At 47.0% G+C, this 16,098-nt stretch overlaps 1 protein-coding gene across 1 annotated transcript; it reads right to left on the bottom strand.

Annotated features, from left to right (window-relative positions):
• Positions 1–3,128: 3,128 nt before the first annotated feature.
• Positions 3,129–4,316, bottom strand: htr1fa (5-hydroxytryptamine (serotonin) receptor 1Fa). The gene has a single exon (XM_056289272.1). It carries the CDS (start codon positions 4,314–4,316, stop codon positions 3,129–3,131), a length of 1,188 nt encoding a protein of 395 aa, XP_056145247.1.
• Positions 4,317–16,098: the final 11,782 nt, after the last annotated feature.

Genomic DNA, 16,098 nt, shown 5'->3' with positions numbered 1-16,098 from the left:
ACAGGTGTATAAAGTCAAGCATCTAGCCATGCAGTCTGCATTTACAAACATTTGTGAAAGAATGGGTCGTTCTGAAGAACTCGGTGAGTTCAAGCGTGGTACTGTCATAGGATGCCGCCTTTGCAGTAAGTCAGTTCGTGAAATTTCTTCCCTGCTAGATATTCCACGGTCAACTGCAAGAGGTATTATTGAAAAGTGGAAGCATTTAGGAACAACAGCAACTCATCCACGAAGTGGCAGACCATGTAAAGTCACACAGCGAGGTCAACAAGTGCTGAGGCGCATAGGGCGTAAAAGTCTCCAACGCTCTGTTGAGTCAATAACTGCAGATTCCAAACTTCCTCTGGCATTAACATCAGCACAAAAACTGTGCGCCGGGAGCTTCATGGAATAGGTTTCCATGACTGAGCAGCTGCATGCAAGCCTTACATCACCAAGCACAATGCCAAGTGTCGGATGGAGTGGTGTAAAGCACACTGCCACTGGACTCTGGAGCAGTGAAAACGTGTTCTGTGGAGTGACGAATCATGCTTCTCTGTCTGGCAGTCTGATGGACGAGTCTGGGCTTGGCGGATGCCAGGAGAACATTACTTGCCTGACTGCAATTTGCCAAATGTAAAGTTTGGTGGAGGAGGGGTAATGGTATGGGGTTGTCTTTCAGGGGTTGGGCTAGGCCCCTTAGTTCCAGTGAAGGGAGCTCTTAACGATTCAGCATACTAAGACATTTTGGGAAATTCTATGCTTTCAACTTTGTGGGGACAGTTTGGGGAGGGCCCTTTTCTGTTCCAGCATGACTGTGCCCCAGTGCGCAAAGCAAGGTCCATTAAGACATGGTTGGGTGAGTTTGGTGTGGAAGAACTTGACTGGCCCGCACAGAGCCCTGACCTCAACCCCACTGAACACCTTTGGGATGAACTAGAATGGAGATTGCGAGCCAGGTCTTCTCATCCAACATCAGTATCTGTGCTCACAATTGCTCTTCTGGAACAATGGGCAAAAATTCCCACAGACACATTCCAAAGTCTTGTGGAAAGCCTTCCCAGAAGAGTGGAAGCTGTTATAGCTACAAAGGGCGGACAAACTCCATATTAATGCCTATGGATTTAGAATGGGATGACATAAAAGCTCATGTAGGTGTAATGGCCAGGTGTCCCAATACTTTAGTACATATAGTGTATATGCCAAAGGTGGCCCGTATTTGTTTTGTGATATTTAGGCTATATTCACCACTTACCACGTGGGTCACGTCAAGGTCACATCCAGATTACATGTTGCCTAGAGCACTGCATCTTTGCCAAAAAGGCCCACATCTGACTTGGCGTATTTGGGCCATATTTGCTATTATACATGTGGGCCACTTCAGGCTCATATCCATTTTGTCAGGGCCAGAAGAAGACCATCAGTGCCACATCGGTGCCTGAAGTGGCCCACATCCGGATGCTATCTGGGAAGAGCCTTAGCAACACGCGCTCACACACAAATAGCTATTCGCTCCTAGAGCCTACATGGAAAACACAGTGTCGCACGTGTTGTCTCAGCTCGTTACTGACTGTTAATAGAAGACAAGAATAACTGCTTTACAGCCACCTGTCTCATTTAGCATGACGTGTAAAACAAACACTGCGATGTATTGAACAGAAATGGCGGGAATCTGCTGTCCCCGCCTTCCTAGCTGCAGACTCTGCAGTCATAGCTTGGTTATCTGACTTGGAAGCAACGTCCCTTTTCAATAGAAAGAAAAGCAAGCCCAACAGACTCTTTCTTGTGACATGCTGATGCACAAATAATTTTTTCATGAGTATGAATTTAAAAAAATGTGCTCTATCTTGTGATCCTTTCATTTACTTATCACTGTGTCCTTTATGTAACAGCCTGACGTAACACAGTATGAAACTCTTAATTAATTTGATTGTCTTGATGTCACATTGACAATACAGTTTGATAGGCAGGCCTGTAGATTTATCTTGAGAACAATTTAGTTGTGATTTGGGAAAATGTGTCATGTTTTTTGATGCATTTCTTCTTCTTCTTATTTTACTTGCAGAGGGTTCAGGTGTGAGATCCTCTGCTGTGGCACAACCCTTACAAGGACTCTAAGCCATGATGACACTTTTCAATTAGAAGTGATGGGTATTAATCAACATACCCATATCATTATGAATTAATTGCTCCCGAACACCAGAATGTTGTGTACGTTATGTGATACAATGTTACAAGAAAATGTACACGTTTCTTTACAAATAGACTGATAAATGACTGCCGGGGTAGGCTCCAGCATCCGCGACCCCCGACTGGGATAAGCGGCTTGGATAATGGATGGATGATAAATGAGGCCCACTGTTGTCTGTCAATCTGAATTCCAAGCAAAGGCGACTTTACAGATACGAGGATGGTAAAAGCTGTGGATAATATCTTTCCATGGGTAGAATAAGACAATAATAAGGCCCTTATCACCAACCAATTAGACTCCTGTGCCATCCCGATGAAGTGGAACTCGCATTAAAGTTGATTTATTTACACTGCAGAAGTACGAAGATTTGCGATGATTTAATTATCAGTGCGGCTGAATGAATATTGTAAATGTCCTCTGCTCCTGTAAACAATCACTGCATTGACTCATCCATGGATAAAAATCATCATCGACAAAGTCACAACCACAGAAACCTGATGTGCCGTCGTACTTCTGCTATCCAACTGTGACCAGACAGGAAGACGGTCGTTGGAACGTGCAGAAATAATGACCAGCTGTTATGACACTTTAAAAGGTTGCTGATCGATAATGCCCCAACGTTAAAAAGGTCAGCCACTGAACACTTTCGAAATCCCGCAGGTCAATATTCCCACAGCACAATTCATATCAAGGTGATCTTGGTTGTTAATAATAGCGTTGCATGAATTCCAGCCAGGAACTGCGTGGCAGAAGGGGTTGCTGAGCCTTTGTCTGGTGGGGGGTCCAGGAGGGGTGGCTATGGATCATTTTCTATTTGAGAAAACGATTCCCTCTGACACATGCAGGCAGCAGTTTGTTGCCTGTAGCGTAATGATCTCTCACTCCGCCATTATGTGTTTGCTTGTCTGCATTTATGTATGATGGCTTACGTGTACGACTGTGATTTTTTTTGTGTGTGTCAGAGATAATGATTGCACCTAAACAGTCTCTGGAAAGCCTTTTTGAAGTCCTCATTAAAGACGGTGTAGATGAGCGGGTTGATCAGTGAGTTGAGGTAGCCCAGCCACGTCAGGAAGTCGGCCATCTCAGTTGAAGTATTACAAGAGTTGCAGGTGTTGACGATCACCTCTTTGACAAAGAACGGCAGCCAACATATGACAAAGGCTCCCAATATCAATCCCAGTGTGGAGGCTGCTTTTCGCTCCCGTGTGCCAGAGATCCGCGGCCCTTGGTACGGCGGATTGCTGCGTGACTCGCTGTGCTGTGATTCACTCTGGCGCAACTTGCGCCTGGGTTTCTTTACCGTTATACGCGTGCGATCCTTCTCTTCGATGGAGGGGTCAGAGAAAGACTTGTCAGCGGGATTCAGGGGCTCCGGGCTGCGAGGTTCCGCGTCCCTGTCTCCTGCGGGGAAGGAGGAGGGGATAGTGCTCCCATTGGTCATGCAGGAGTAGCGGCTAGCCCGGCTGGCCTCCCTGCGCATGTAGAGTGTCTGGGCGGCCCGGTAAATCTTGTAGTAGAGGATGAGGATAAGCAGCAGAGGGATGTAAAATGCTCCCAGGGTGGAGTACAGGGTAAAGGCCATGTGGTGGTGGGTGATGGTGCACTGGTCGTCCTGAGTCGAATCCCCGTTGTAGTGCCGCCACAGCAGAGGGGGTAAGGAGATGAGGCTGGACAAGAACCACACCACCCCCACCATCACCCCTGCCCTGGCTCCAGTGCGCTTGCGGGAGTACTCTACAGCATCCGTGATGGCCCTGTAGCGGTCGATGGCGATCGCAGCCAAGTGGAGAATGGAGCAGGTGCAACAGGTGACATCCACGCTCAACCAGATAGTGCACAACACCTGGCCCATGACCCAGTTTTCTCTCTGGATGTAGACGATACTGAATGGCATGACCAGCACAGCAACCAGCAGGTCAGTCACTGCCAATGAGCAAATGAGGTAGTTGGCCGGGTGGTGCAGCTTGCGAGTCACTATGATGGCTGTGATCACCAGGCAGTTGATGACTGTGGTCAGAAGAGCCAGCACAGACAGGGTCAGGGTAAGCAGGATCTTGCTGCGGGGAGTTCTGGTGGTCTCCAGTGAGTCGTAACCACTGCTGCTTGTGGAAAACACCCCCTCGGTGCAGTTGAGAAGGTCCATCCTTTGAGAAGAGGAAAAGAAAGCTGTCAATAAGACACAGGAGGAGCTGAAGAAAAACCGTATTTTTCCTAAAAACAAATCAATCCTTTTAATATGTGATTTGATTGTACTGGGATCAGTTGGCATCTTTTAATCCGGTCTTAATCTATCATGAAAATTCAAGTAGAAATAGCCCAAAGACTGCTGGGATAGGCTCCAGCATCCCCGCAACCCTGAGAGCAGGATAAGCGGTTTGGATAAAGGATGGAAGAGTCAGTAGAAATACCAACAGGTCTAACAGCTACAATATGCAGTGTAAGAATTATGTTGATCCTCCGGCTCCTCGCCTTACAGCATACCGTACCAATGGTTTCTTTATGCACTTCAAATAAAACATGCCGAGGAAAGGGAATAAAAGGAGAGTTTCTGAAAAGGTGCATTCAGTGATAACGGACTAAGAGGCTATTGCAAGGTTTTAAGACATAAAATGGCTGGCAGCACATTGAAATCTTAATTGTTTTCACACCAAATACTTTGCCTAGCAATAATGAACCTTTACTAGGGCAAGTTAAGGTAAATGTCCAGTCCCGGCCTACCTGCTGCGGATCTTGTGTGTGCCCTGCAGCAGTGGAGTCACAGCCTGCTCAGAGATCTGCTCTGAGATCTGCTCTGAGATCTGCTCCGAGATATACTCTGATATCTGCCCCGAGCGGTCCAGTGGTCACCCACAGCAGCTCCAGCCATCACATACCTGCTGTCACACTCTGGTTAACGCTTGATGGAGAGAGGCAGAGAGACAAAGACATCAGAGAGAGGAGGAGGAAGAGGGTGGAAAGGCAGATGAAGATGGGGGTACAAAGACACAAACAAAAACAAGGGAACCCAAGGACACTTACAAGCAAAAATCACTGACCAAATGACGTCATTTACAGTGTTTCAAAGCTGGTGTGTGTCTGTGTGTTGGGGTACGTGGGTGTAGGTTCATGCATTTATTTCACGTGTGCAATCTGATGCCTTTTCTCGTGTCACACTCAGTTCCTCTGTCTGATGTTTGTGCTACGTGCCATGTAGGGAGGTGCCGTCACAGTCGATCAGACCAAACAAAGACCATCAGCAACAGTCAGCCTGCCGCCGGAGGCCTTTGTGCAATATGAAACCTTCAGTTTATCTAAATGCCCAGGTGTGACTGTCATGACCGCGCTCTCTCTTCCTTAATCCTTCACAACGCTCGGCATTCTGAAGACGTGAGTGGGAACGGTTGCTATAGAAACAAGAAGTTTTTTCACTAATAGGCTGATGGAGTGTAGAGGCAGCTGAACTCCTCTAAACGGTCAGGTCTTCACTTTAGAGTGTTTGAGTCCCAGGCAGAGGGGGGCGGGGGGGGGGTTGTTGAATAAAGTACAGCAGAAATTACCACAAGGAAGAAATTTCCCCCACGCTAGTCTCTACGATGATTCAATTTATTTTTTAGATAACGTGCTTGGCTATTTGTTAAATGAGTCAGATCAGAATCAAAAGCATGTTTATTAGCCAAGCGTGTCTACGCACACGAGGGATGAGTGATAACATATACTCTCCATAGAACTACATGTATTCTGTGATCGCAGCACATGGTTTATGGAATAGAATAGAATAGAATAGAATAGAATAGAATAGAATAGGGCATCTGGGTGGTGTAGCGGTCTATTCCGTTTCCTACAAACACGGGGGTCGCCGGTTCGAATCCCCGTGTTACTTGGCCAGGCCCGGCCAAGCAGCCAGGCGTCCCTACAGTAACAATTAGCTGTGACTGCAGGTGGGTGACATGGTCGCTGCACTAGCGCCTCCTCTGGTCGGTCGGGGCACCTGTTCGGGGGGAGGGGGGACCAGGAGGAATAGCGTGATCCTCCCACGCGCTACATCCCCCTGGCGAAACTCCTCACTGTCAGGCGAAAAGAAGCGGCTGGCGACTCCACATGTATCTGAGGAGGCATGTGGTAGTCTGCAGCCCTCCCCGGATCGGCAGAGGGGGTGGAGCAGTGACTGAGATGGCTCGAAAGAGTGGGGTGATTGGCCGGGTACAATTGGGGAGAAAAAGGGGGAAAGAATAGAATAGAATCGCATAGAATAGAATAGAGTCATTCCTTCCAAAAACAAGTGTAGCAAGTCATTTGCATTATTGTGGTGCCATATATCTGCAATTCCCAACCTAAAATGTCAGTTAGTTGACTCTTGAATGCCTCAGTTAACATAGGGCATATTGTTCACCATCTGATGAAGGCAAGACTCTGCATCAGCTATTTTGTTTTTTTTATATCAGTTGAAATTTCCCAAGTAGTAAAGGCATTTTATTTGTTTCCACACAACTTGAGTGTCTTGGTGCTTCTTTATTGTTCTAAGTACGCAGTGCCTAAGAGCACCTTCTTGGCAAGCCCCATTCGGGACTTTTGGGGCCTGTGAAAATGTATTGACAATTTCCTGGGAAACTCATTTTACGCCGTTCCTGGCACATTAAAGTTGGCTTGGGCAAGACTTTGCAGCACAAATTTGCCAGTGGAACGGTGGGAAGATGGTGGCGCAGATTCACATTTGTGGCGGCCTCACCCAGTACCGTCGATGCAGTGTCTTTGTCCACGTCTGCGTCTAAGTTTTGTCTTCGCTTGATGCCCAGGAGAGCTGGCATTGGATCGGCTGGGAGAGCTTGGTCTGCTGCACTGTGGGCCCAGGGACCGAGCTGCGCCAGAGGGGATAACACCGAGGGAGGTCTGATAGGATGAGGAAGTGGGGCAGGCTAAGCTAACTGTTAGCCCATGCAGACCGGCAGTTCCGATAACACCGAGGGCGGTCTGGCGGCGGCCTCACCTGACGCTGACTGTGGTGTTTTTGATGTCGTCGTGTGGCGTGCGGGGAGGTGTGTCAGGGGTGTCTGGCTGGGAGAGCTTGGTCTGCTTCGTCCGGTTGCCAAAGGGACCCCGGCCTCTGCCTGGAGCTGTGGCCAAGCAGGAAACACCGAGGGCGGTTTGACAGGACGCGGAAGCAGGGCAGGCTAGGCTAACTGCTAGCCCATGTAGACCGGCGATTCTGACAGTCATCATGGCTGGCGTTCGTTCCCTTGGACAGTGTTTTTTTGTTTAGTGTGGATATGTGTGTTAGTTTGAATATGTGTGTTCTTGTAGTTTTTGGATGTGTTCTTGTCTGTGTTGTACTGGTGTGGGCTGGGGGAAACGGCATTTCGTGTCATTTCTTGTGCGCAAGTACATGAGATGAAATAACAAATAAAGTGTTCCTGATTCCATTCTGACAAGTTTTCCGAAATCCTTGACCTCTTTTGTGTTACTGACATACATATATAGCAGATATCTGTGATAAAGTACACAATCTCATCTCTGTGTGGCTCTAAGTCTACTTTCACCTGACGATATGGCTGCTCCTGTTCGTCTTCTTCACCTTGTTCTTCCATATGAACAACACCCAACACATTCTTGCCCATAGAGAGGCTTTTCCTTATCTGCCTTTGTTCCTTTTTAAAGGACATACTTGTATTTCATCCAGTATGGCGATGTCCTTGGTGATAACAAAGCTCAGCTGAATGTTTTCACAGTAAAATGCAAAGAAGAACAGGAAGGTTCATACTGATGGATGCATTTGAAAGTAGACGTACCTGGATTATTGATCATGCATAAAGACATTTTCAAAGATAACAATCAGTTTTGATAATAGAAAAGTGAATTTTCCAGGATGTTGTCAATACATTTCAATTGGAGCGGCGCCCACACAAATGGTCTGCGCGAGTCCCAAACGAGGATGCCTCTTGGCACTTACACCACTATAGTTAATAGTGAAATATAGCATTTTACCGAATTTTCCAGAAGTTTTATAGACAATTGTTTTTTCATTAGTGCTGTACATTTCTTGTGTAGTTTATTATGCTACATGGACACTGCACCTAGCAATGGCCTCACAGCTGTTCCAGAGAAATATGTTGCTGGCTTTGACTGAATACATTTTCATCTTTCAAAATGATGACTACGTCACAACATTTGTTTGCTCCCCAGAAAGCTTCCGGATGTGGGCCACTTCAGGCAATGATGCGGCATTGATGGCCTTCTTCTGGCCCCGACAACGTGGATGTGAGCCTGAAGTGGCCCACATGTATAATAGCAAATATGGCCCAAATATGCCAAATCAAATGTGGGCCTTTTCTGGCAAAGATGCGGTGCTCTGGGCAACATGTGATCTGGATGTGACCCTGAAGTGGCCTGTGCGGTAAATGGTGAATTACGGTCCAAATATCACAAAACACATATGGGCCACCTTTGGCAATTAGGTGGCGCATGCGGCATTGCTATGACTTGGTTCTGGCCCAGATCTGGCAAACAGAGCGGACCACCCAAGTGCCACCATTCCACAAGGTATGTGGGACGGATGAAAGTGTAAGTGTGGGACGGGTCCGGGCCACAGCACTTTTGCTATCTGGGCCGGACACCACATCCCCAGTCGGCGATTTCAACACACAGTGAGGATCGTGTACACCCACAGCCGACACACCCCCCCCCTCCTCCAGCCTCATGAATAGTTGGGGATTCCATAATCAGGAACATCCGTTTTCTCAACGCAGCCACTCCCTGGAGCCACAGTCCCTGATACCCCTGAATGAACTCCCGGGGTTAATCCGCTCAGTCCTGTCCTCCACCAATCGAGGGATCGTTCATGTGGGGACAAACGATGCAGCTCGTTAGCAGTCTGAACTAACAAAAAAAAAAGAAAAGAAAAAGGATTTTATCAACATTTTCAGCTTTTTAAGTAGGTGTGGAAAGTCTGTTTTTATCTCAGGCCCTAGCCTAGTCCAACACTGGCCCGGGGAGCGGGGCGTTTCAGCAGAATCCTCAGCCTGCACACCTGGCTCATCTCCGCCTGCAGAACCCACAGTATTGCTTTTATTGACCATTTTAATCTGTTTTGGGATCGTTTCTCCTTCTTCAGGACTGACACAGTCCACCCGAACAGGCTAGCCGAATGCTAGCGGCCAACCTGCAGCACGCCATACAGTCTTCTCCATGTGACTGACTGTGGCACCCCACAGCACTTTTTGCCCACTAGCTCCCCCCACTGGCCTCATCTGTCATTGACCCTCTTGTCGTGAGTTTCCCCAATACAGACTATCATTAGGCACCATGCCATGGCAGAAACAACAATAACCGAATATCTGGAGCAAATATCTGCAATTTGCGTCCTATTTGTCGTACTCCCATTGGTTTTAATTCGGCTTTGACGCCGAACAACTCTGACCTCCTGAATGTGAGATCTCTGGTATTACTGACGTTATTGTTTCTAATAATCTGAACTTTTTTATGATTACTGAGCCATGGATGTCGCCAGGGGGCACTGTTCCCCTGGTTGAGAGTAGACCCCCTGATTTAGCATATTTTCACATTCCCAGGCCCTCTGGAAGAGGGGGTGGCCTGGCTGTTTTTATACGTTAGGTCTTACGTGCCATCCTGACGCTTTTGGTAATTTCATCTCATTTGAGGTTTTATGCTTTTTAATCACTGGCCCTCCCCCTTTACTCTGCATCTTAATTTATAGGCCCACTGACTCAGTCAGTTTAATTTCTTGAGTTTTCCGACCTTCTATCTACTATCATGCCAAAATATGACAGGGTGCTTATTCTTGGTGATATTAATATTCATCTGTGTTGTCCTTTCCATTCCCAGACCTCACATTTTTTGGATCTTGGACTCTTTTGGGGCGGCACAGTGGTTAGCACAGTCACCTCACAGCAAGAAGGACCTCGGTTCCAATCCCAGGGTAGTCCAACCTTGGGGGTCGTCATGGGTCTCCCCGTGTCTGCGTGGGATCCCTCCGGCTGCTCCGGTTTCCTCCCACAGTCAAAAGACATGTAGGTCAGGTGAATCGGCCACACTAAGTTGTCCCTTGGTATGAATGTGTGTCCGCCCTGTGATGGCCTGGCGGCCTATACAGGGTGTCTCCCCGCCTGCCGCCCAGTAACTGCTGGGATAGGCTCCAGCATCCCTGCGACCGTGAGAGCAGGATAAGCGGTTTGAATAACGGATGGATGGATGGACGGATAGACTCTTTTACCTCTGTAGTTAATACAGCTGTGCACATCACCCTTATTCTTGCAAACTGGTACCAGTATGCTTCTTGTCCACTCCTTATGCATTACACGACCACTAGGAGGGGGAAAATACACTTTTTCTCTCTACTCGGGGGAAACACACGGTATGATCCACCCCCTCTGAATTGTTTATGTCAAATAGAGGCGTCAAAGACACTGAGTCCCAGTAGGCGACACATGAAGGGGCCAATTAGACCAATTGAATATGAAGTTCAGAGAAAGGCGATACGTCTGCACTAGCTAATTAAAAACTGAGCAGATTTGTGAGAAGCTAAATGTGGATAGATAGATAGATAGATAGATAGATAGATAGATAGATAGATAGATAGATAGATAGATAGATAGATAGATAGATAGATAGATAGATAGATAGATAGATAGATAGATAGATAGATAGATAGATAGATAGATAGATAGACAGACAGACAGACAGACAGATAGACAGACAGACAGATAGATAGATAGACAGACAGACAGACAGACAGACAGATAGATAGATAGATAGATCCCAAAGTAAACTGAAGTGTCACCGAAGCTTGAATAATTAAAAAGCATACAATACCAAAAATACACACAATAGGAAGAATTTTTTTTTTTTTGAAAAAAACTAAAGGTGCAGGGCTCAGCATCCTTTTGGATGTCCCATGCCACTTTACAGAGTTAAATAAATAAATAAATAAATGACAGTGCCAGTTCATTTTCATAACGAGCATTTATCTATGTGGTATCTATGTATCCACGTAGGTGCGCGCGCACACACTCACACGGGTGAAGGGGGGGATGTGGCTTGTGATGGCTGCAGCTTTACGTTGTGTACATGTGAAAACGTACACATGCCATACAACGAGTCTGAAGCGGCGTTGTGTCGCCTTCAAGGCGTAACGATGGGCGGACTTTTATTTTTGACAAGACTTTTATTTTGGTAAGTGTTAGTCGTCACGTCCTGTCAGTCGTGTTGAGGAAGCCGGCCGAACTGTCTTAACGTTTGTGTTCGTTTAGTTACAAACCCGAGGAAATACGAGACGGCCCACACTGTAAACGCCACGGAGGCAGTGTCGTAAGTACATAATGTAAACTACTAATAAGACCCGTTAGCCCCTAGCTAGCGGGTCCGACCCTTTAGCCGAGCGGTTAGTGATGTCGCCTTGTGGTGCAGTACACCCGTATCGAATCCCGCACCGGGCAAGAAAATAACCGGTTACATTGGTGGCAGCGGCGGGATCCGGAAGTGTGCAGATCCTCAGAAGTCTCTTCGGAGCGCGGGAATAACAAAGCGCGAGGGCGCGCTTCCGGGAGAGGGCGACGACTGTAAACTACTAATAAGACACGTTAGCCCCTAGCTAACGGGTCTGACCCTTTAGCCGAGCGGTTAGTGACGTCGCCTTGTGGTGCAGTACACGCCGTATCGAATCCCGCACCGGGCAAGAAAATAACCGGTTACAAATAATTTCATTGTTATATTTATAAGTTAACGTTAAAAAAGTCATTTACATGAAAAAGCGTTTGATTTGTTTGTAATTGAAAAGGGTTTTATTTACACGTGTTTCCCTTCGGAAAATCGCATGCTGCCAGCAAAATGGTGGTTGTTTATATTGTTCTTGTTCCAGTTGTCACTCTGTCTGTGTGAGATGGTGTAAAGCGCCACAGTAAACAGCGAGTAAAGCGTGCTACGACTCGAGTCATGGTCCTTGCAAGAGTTAGCTAGTTGGACAGCTGCAGCTTCTACGCTGTAGTGAAGACGACATAGGGGTTATGGAAAAACAAGTATCGTGTGTGTTTCACTGGGAATGTTGTTGATGAATATGTGTGTCTTCTTTTTACTGCCTATAGTTTGTCCTTTGTGATGTGTGTAGTGGGTGACATGATAGTACATGTGCATTCCCATCATAATAATAATAACAATAATGCTACTGTAACCGGTTATTTTTCTTGCCCGGTGCGGAATTCGATACGGGGTGTACTGCACCACAAGGCGACGTCACTAACCGCTCGGCTAAAGGGGTCAGACCCGTTAGCTAGGGGCTAACGTGTCTTATTGGTAGTTTACAGTCGTCACCCTCCCCGGAAGCGCGCCCTCGCGCTTTGTTATTCCCGCGCTCCGAAGAGACTTCTGAGGATCTGCACACTTCCGGATCCCGCCGCTGCCACCAATGTAACCGGTTATTTTCTTGCCCGGTGCGGGATTCGATACGGCGTGTACTGCACCACAAGGCGACATCACTAACCGCTCGGCTAAAGGGTCAGATCCGTTAGCCGGTCGGCCAGTGGGTCTTATTAGTAGTTTACAATAATAACAGTAGTAATAATGATAATAATAAACAGTGGCGTCTTTGTCTTGGACAGCCTGGTGGGGCACCGTAACCTCTGTAAGGGCAGCATCCGACTCGTCGGTGAAGCTACACACAAACCTACTTGCTCTCAGTGAAGCCAAACACAAACGCCCCCCATCAATGAATGAAATCCCAAATGCACACAAGGTGCAGGAGTTAGCAGAGGCGGAGAGAATGATTAGAGTATATTAGACGTTCGGGTAGCGTAGCGGCCAATCCCGTTGCCCATCAATACGGGGATCGCCGGATCGAATCCCCGTGTCGCCTCCGGCTTGGTCGGGCGTCTCTACAGACACAATTGGCCGCGTCTGCGAGTGGGAAGACGGATGTGGGTGTGTGTCCTGGTCGCTGCACTAGCGCCTCCTCTGGTCGGTCGGGGCGCCTGTTCCGGGGGGAGGGGAACTGCGGGGAATAGCGTGACCCTCCCACGCGCTACATCCCCCTGGTGAAACTCCTCACTGTCAGGTGAAAGGAAGCGGCTGGTGACTCTACATGTATTGGAGGAGACATGCGGTAGTCTGCAGCCCTCCCCGGATCGGTAGAGGGGGTGGAGCAGAGACCGGGACAACTCGGAAGAATGGGGTAATTGGCCGGATACAATTGGGAAGAAAATGGGGGGGGGAATCCACCCCCCCCCAAAAAAAGAGTAGATTAGATTAGAATGTTTTATTGGCCACTCGACCAAGGCCGGTGGAATGTACACGTTAAACCCTGCAGCACAATACTACATGGACAACAGCAGACACTCTACATATTATCATGAACAATACAGTTACACATTAACAGAAGCAAACATATTACACACAACAATTAGCAGAATGGCAGTATGCATGCCGATGGTGTGTGAGGAGGGGACTATCGGGAGGAATTCAGAGTCCTGATGGCTAGGGGGAAAAACTGTGAAGCGTTTAGTCTTAGTGGACAGTGAACTCTATCTAGCACCTCCCTGAGGGATGAGCAGGATATGAGGGGTCGGAGATGATCTTCTTTGCTTGCTTTATAGTACGGTGAGTATGTAGAGATTCAACTGAGGGGAGTGGGTTGCCTATGGTTTTGGATGCCTTGTTGACAATGCGGCTGCAGTTTTTGTAATAGAAGGTGTTATGATGGACTCGATAATGACTGAGTACAACAGAACAAGAAGTTGGTGTTTGGTTCAGTAGTTTTTAAGCTACCTAAGAAAGTAATGTCATTGTTGAGTTTTTGCAGTGATGTGTTCAGTGTTAATTTTCCACTTTAGGCTATTGCTGATGTATATGTCCCAAGGAATGTAAGAGTCAGTGGTGGTGATGGGGGTCTCCCTTCATTTGTACGGGTGTTTTGGGAATTGGCATGCATTGCAAGTCCATAAGTTCGTGGCTTTTGACTGTGTTAAGCAGAAGGTCGTTGTTTGTGCACCAAGTGACAGCTTGGTCTTGGTCTTCACCATGCCTCTCTCGCACACCCCTACATGTAGTAGACTGCAACAAGTACTGGGCTATACTCTAACAACTGTACAGAAGATGCAACGTGAAACTACCATGTTATGCATGGTACCCCGTTTATTTTTTGCTCGTCTGAGCTACCGAGGAAGCACTCACGATGCGATATACACCGCTGACCGGGATTTTAGGGAGGTCCTGCAAACAGCGAGTGAAACACAAAGCCATCTCTTCTCTCAACAAACCAGACCGGAAGTTCTTGTGCAAGTACCCGTACGTCGAAAGTCGAACGACGCCATCTTACGCACCCAGGCTGTCGTGTCTGTAGGGACACCTGACCAAGCTGGGACAACACAGGGATTAGAACTGGGATCCCCACGTTGGTAGGCAACGGATAGGACCGCTACGCTACCTGGACCCCCCCCCCCCCTAAGTCTATCAATTTTGATGACAGCGTGATGGGCAGTTATATCTTATATCCAACTTGTAGTACTGATGTCTGTGGGATGTCATGTCTACAACAAAAGAAGGGTTAGAGAAAGCAGTAGAGCATGTGTGATTTCTCTGAGAAATAGAAACTGAAGGTTAATAGTGATAAAACCAAAGTCACAGTTTTTGGTAGTAGAAAAGCTGATATTAGCAAACCAACGTTCATATGCAATGGAGAAAAATTAGGGATTGTCCACCGCTTTAAATATCTGTGTCATTGTGCACTATAATGGTTCATTTAAGATTGCCAATGAGGAGCTGGATAAGCAAGCCTCCAGTGCGATATTTGCAAATTTTCTGTAAATGTAGAAAATTTGATTTACTTGCAGATATCACACTAGATCTTTTTGATTAGTGACACCATGCATGTGAAGTGTGGGGATATTGAAAAAAAAATAGATATGTTTTCCTAAAATTTCTCAAGTGCACTCTAAATGTTAAAATGACGAGCTGCAATAATACGGTTTATGGGTGGTTATGAAGACACCCACTCTGTGTCGCAGTTACAAAGGAGAATTATTTGCTACCGGGGGATGCTGACAGAGGGTAAAGGAACTAAACTCAGTTGAATAAATCACAGAAAGGTGAATCAGTTCACCTGGACACGTTTATCGACAGAAATGTTTCATCACTCATCCAAGTGACCTCTTCAGTCTATGTCTGTGAATGCTCTCATTCATCCGGGTCATGGTTCTCCAAAGGAGTTGAATCAAGTGCAACTGGACTTGGTATATATCCGTGAAGACGCTTCGCCTCTCATCCGAGAGGCTTCCTCAGTTCGTGCCTTTCTGACTAGACCAAGCTAGTCTGACTGGCTGCTGATGAGACTCAGGTATTTATCCTCTAGGAGTCGTTGTCAGAGCTATAGATGTCCATGGCTCTTTTGACTCTTCAGTCTAAACTGGCTGCAGGTATCCCCACCCTTATAAACAATACAGTGGCATAACGACCGAAACGACCGATTGGTTTCAAATGCAAATTGCCATGTGTACTATTCACAGAGGATTGGGGAATAGTTGCAATCACAGCGTTTTTTTTTTGTTTCTTCTGTGTATGTGTGAATGGTGTGATGTGAGTCTCCCTTGTGCATGTGCAGTCTATCCTCCTGTCAGGTTTCCATGGTGATGCTGGTCGCGTGGCCCGGGTCCTGGGCTGTTCTGTTGGCATCTGGACACCGCTTGGCATCCTCCTCATCATATTCTTCATACATCTTATGATTCCGTTATAATTCTGTTATCCTCTTTCAATGTTGTATTGTGTAAATTGTGTAAAACCCAATGCCCATCGCACGTTGTCCATCTTGGGAGAGAGATCCCTCCTCTGGTGCTCTCCCTGAGGTTTCTTCCTATTTTTTTCTCCCTGTTCAAGGTTTTTTTAGGGAGTTGTTCCTTATCCGATGCGAGGGTCTAAGGACAGGATTTCATGTTGCTGTAAAGCCCCGTGAG

The sequence above is a fragment of the Lampris incognitus genome, chromosome 11, assembly GCF_029633865.1.
Source record: "Lampris incognitus isolate fLamInc1 chromosome 11, fLamInc1.hap2, whole genome shotgun sequence".
Lineage (NCBI taxonomy): Eukaryota > Metazoa > Chordata > Actinopteri > Lampriformes > Lampridae > Lampris > Lampris incognitus.
This window is presented reverse-complemented; position numbering and strand designations above follow the sequence as displayed.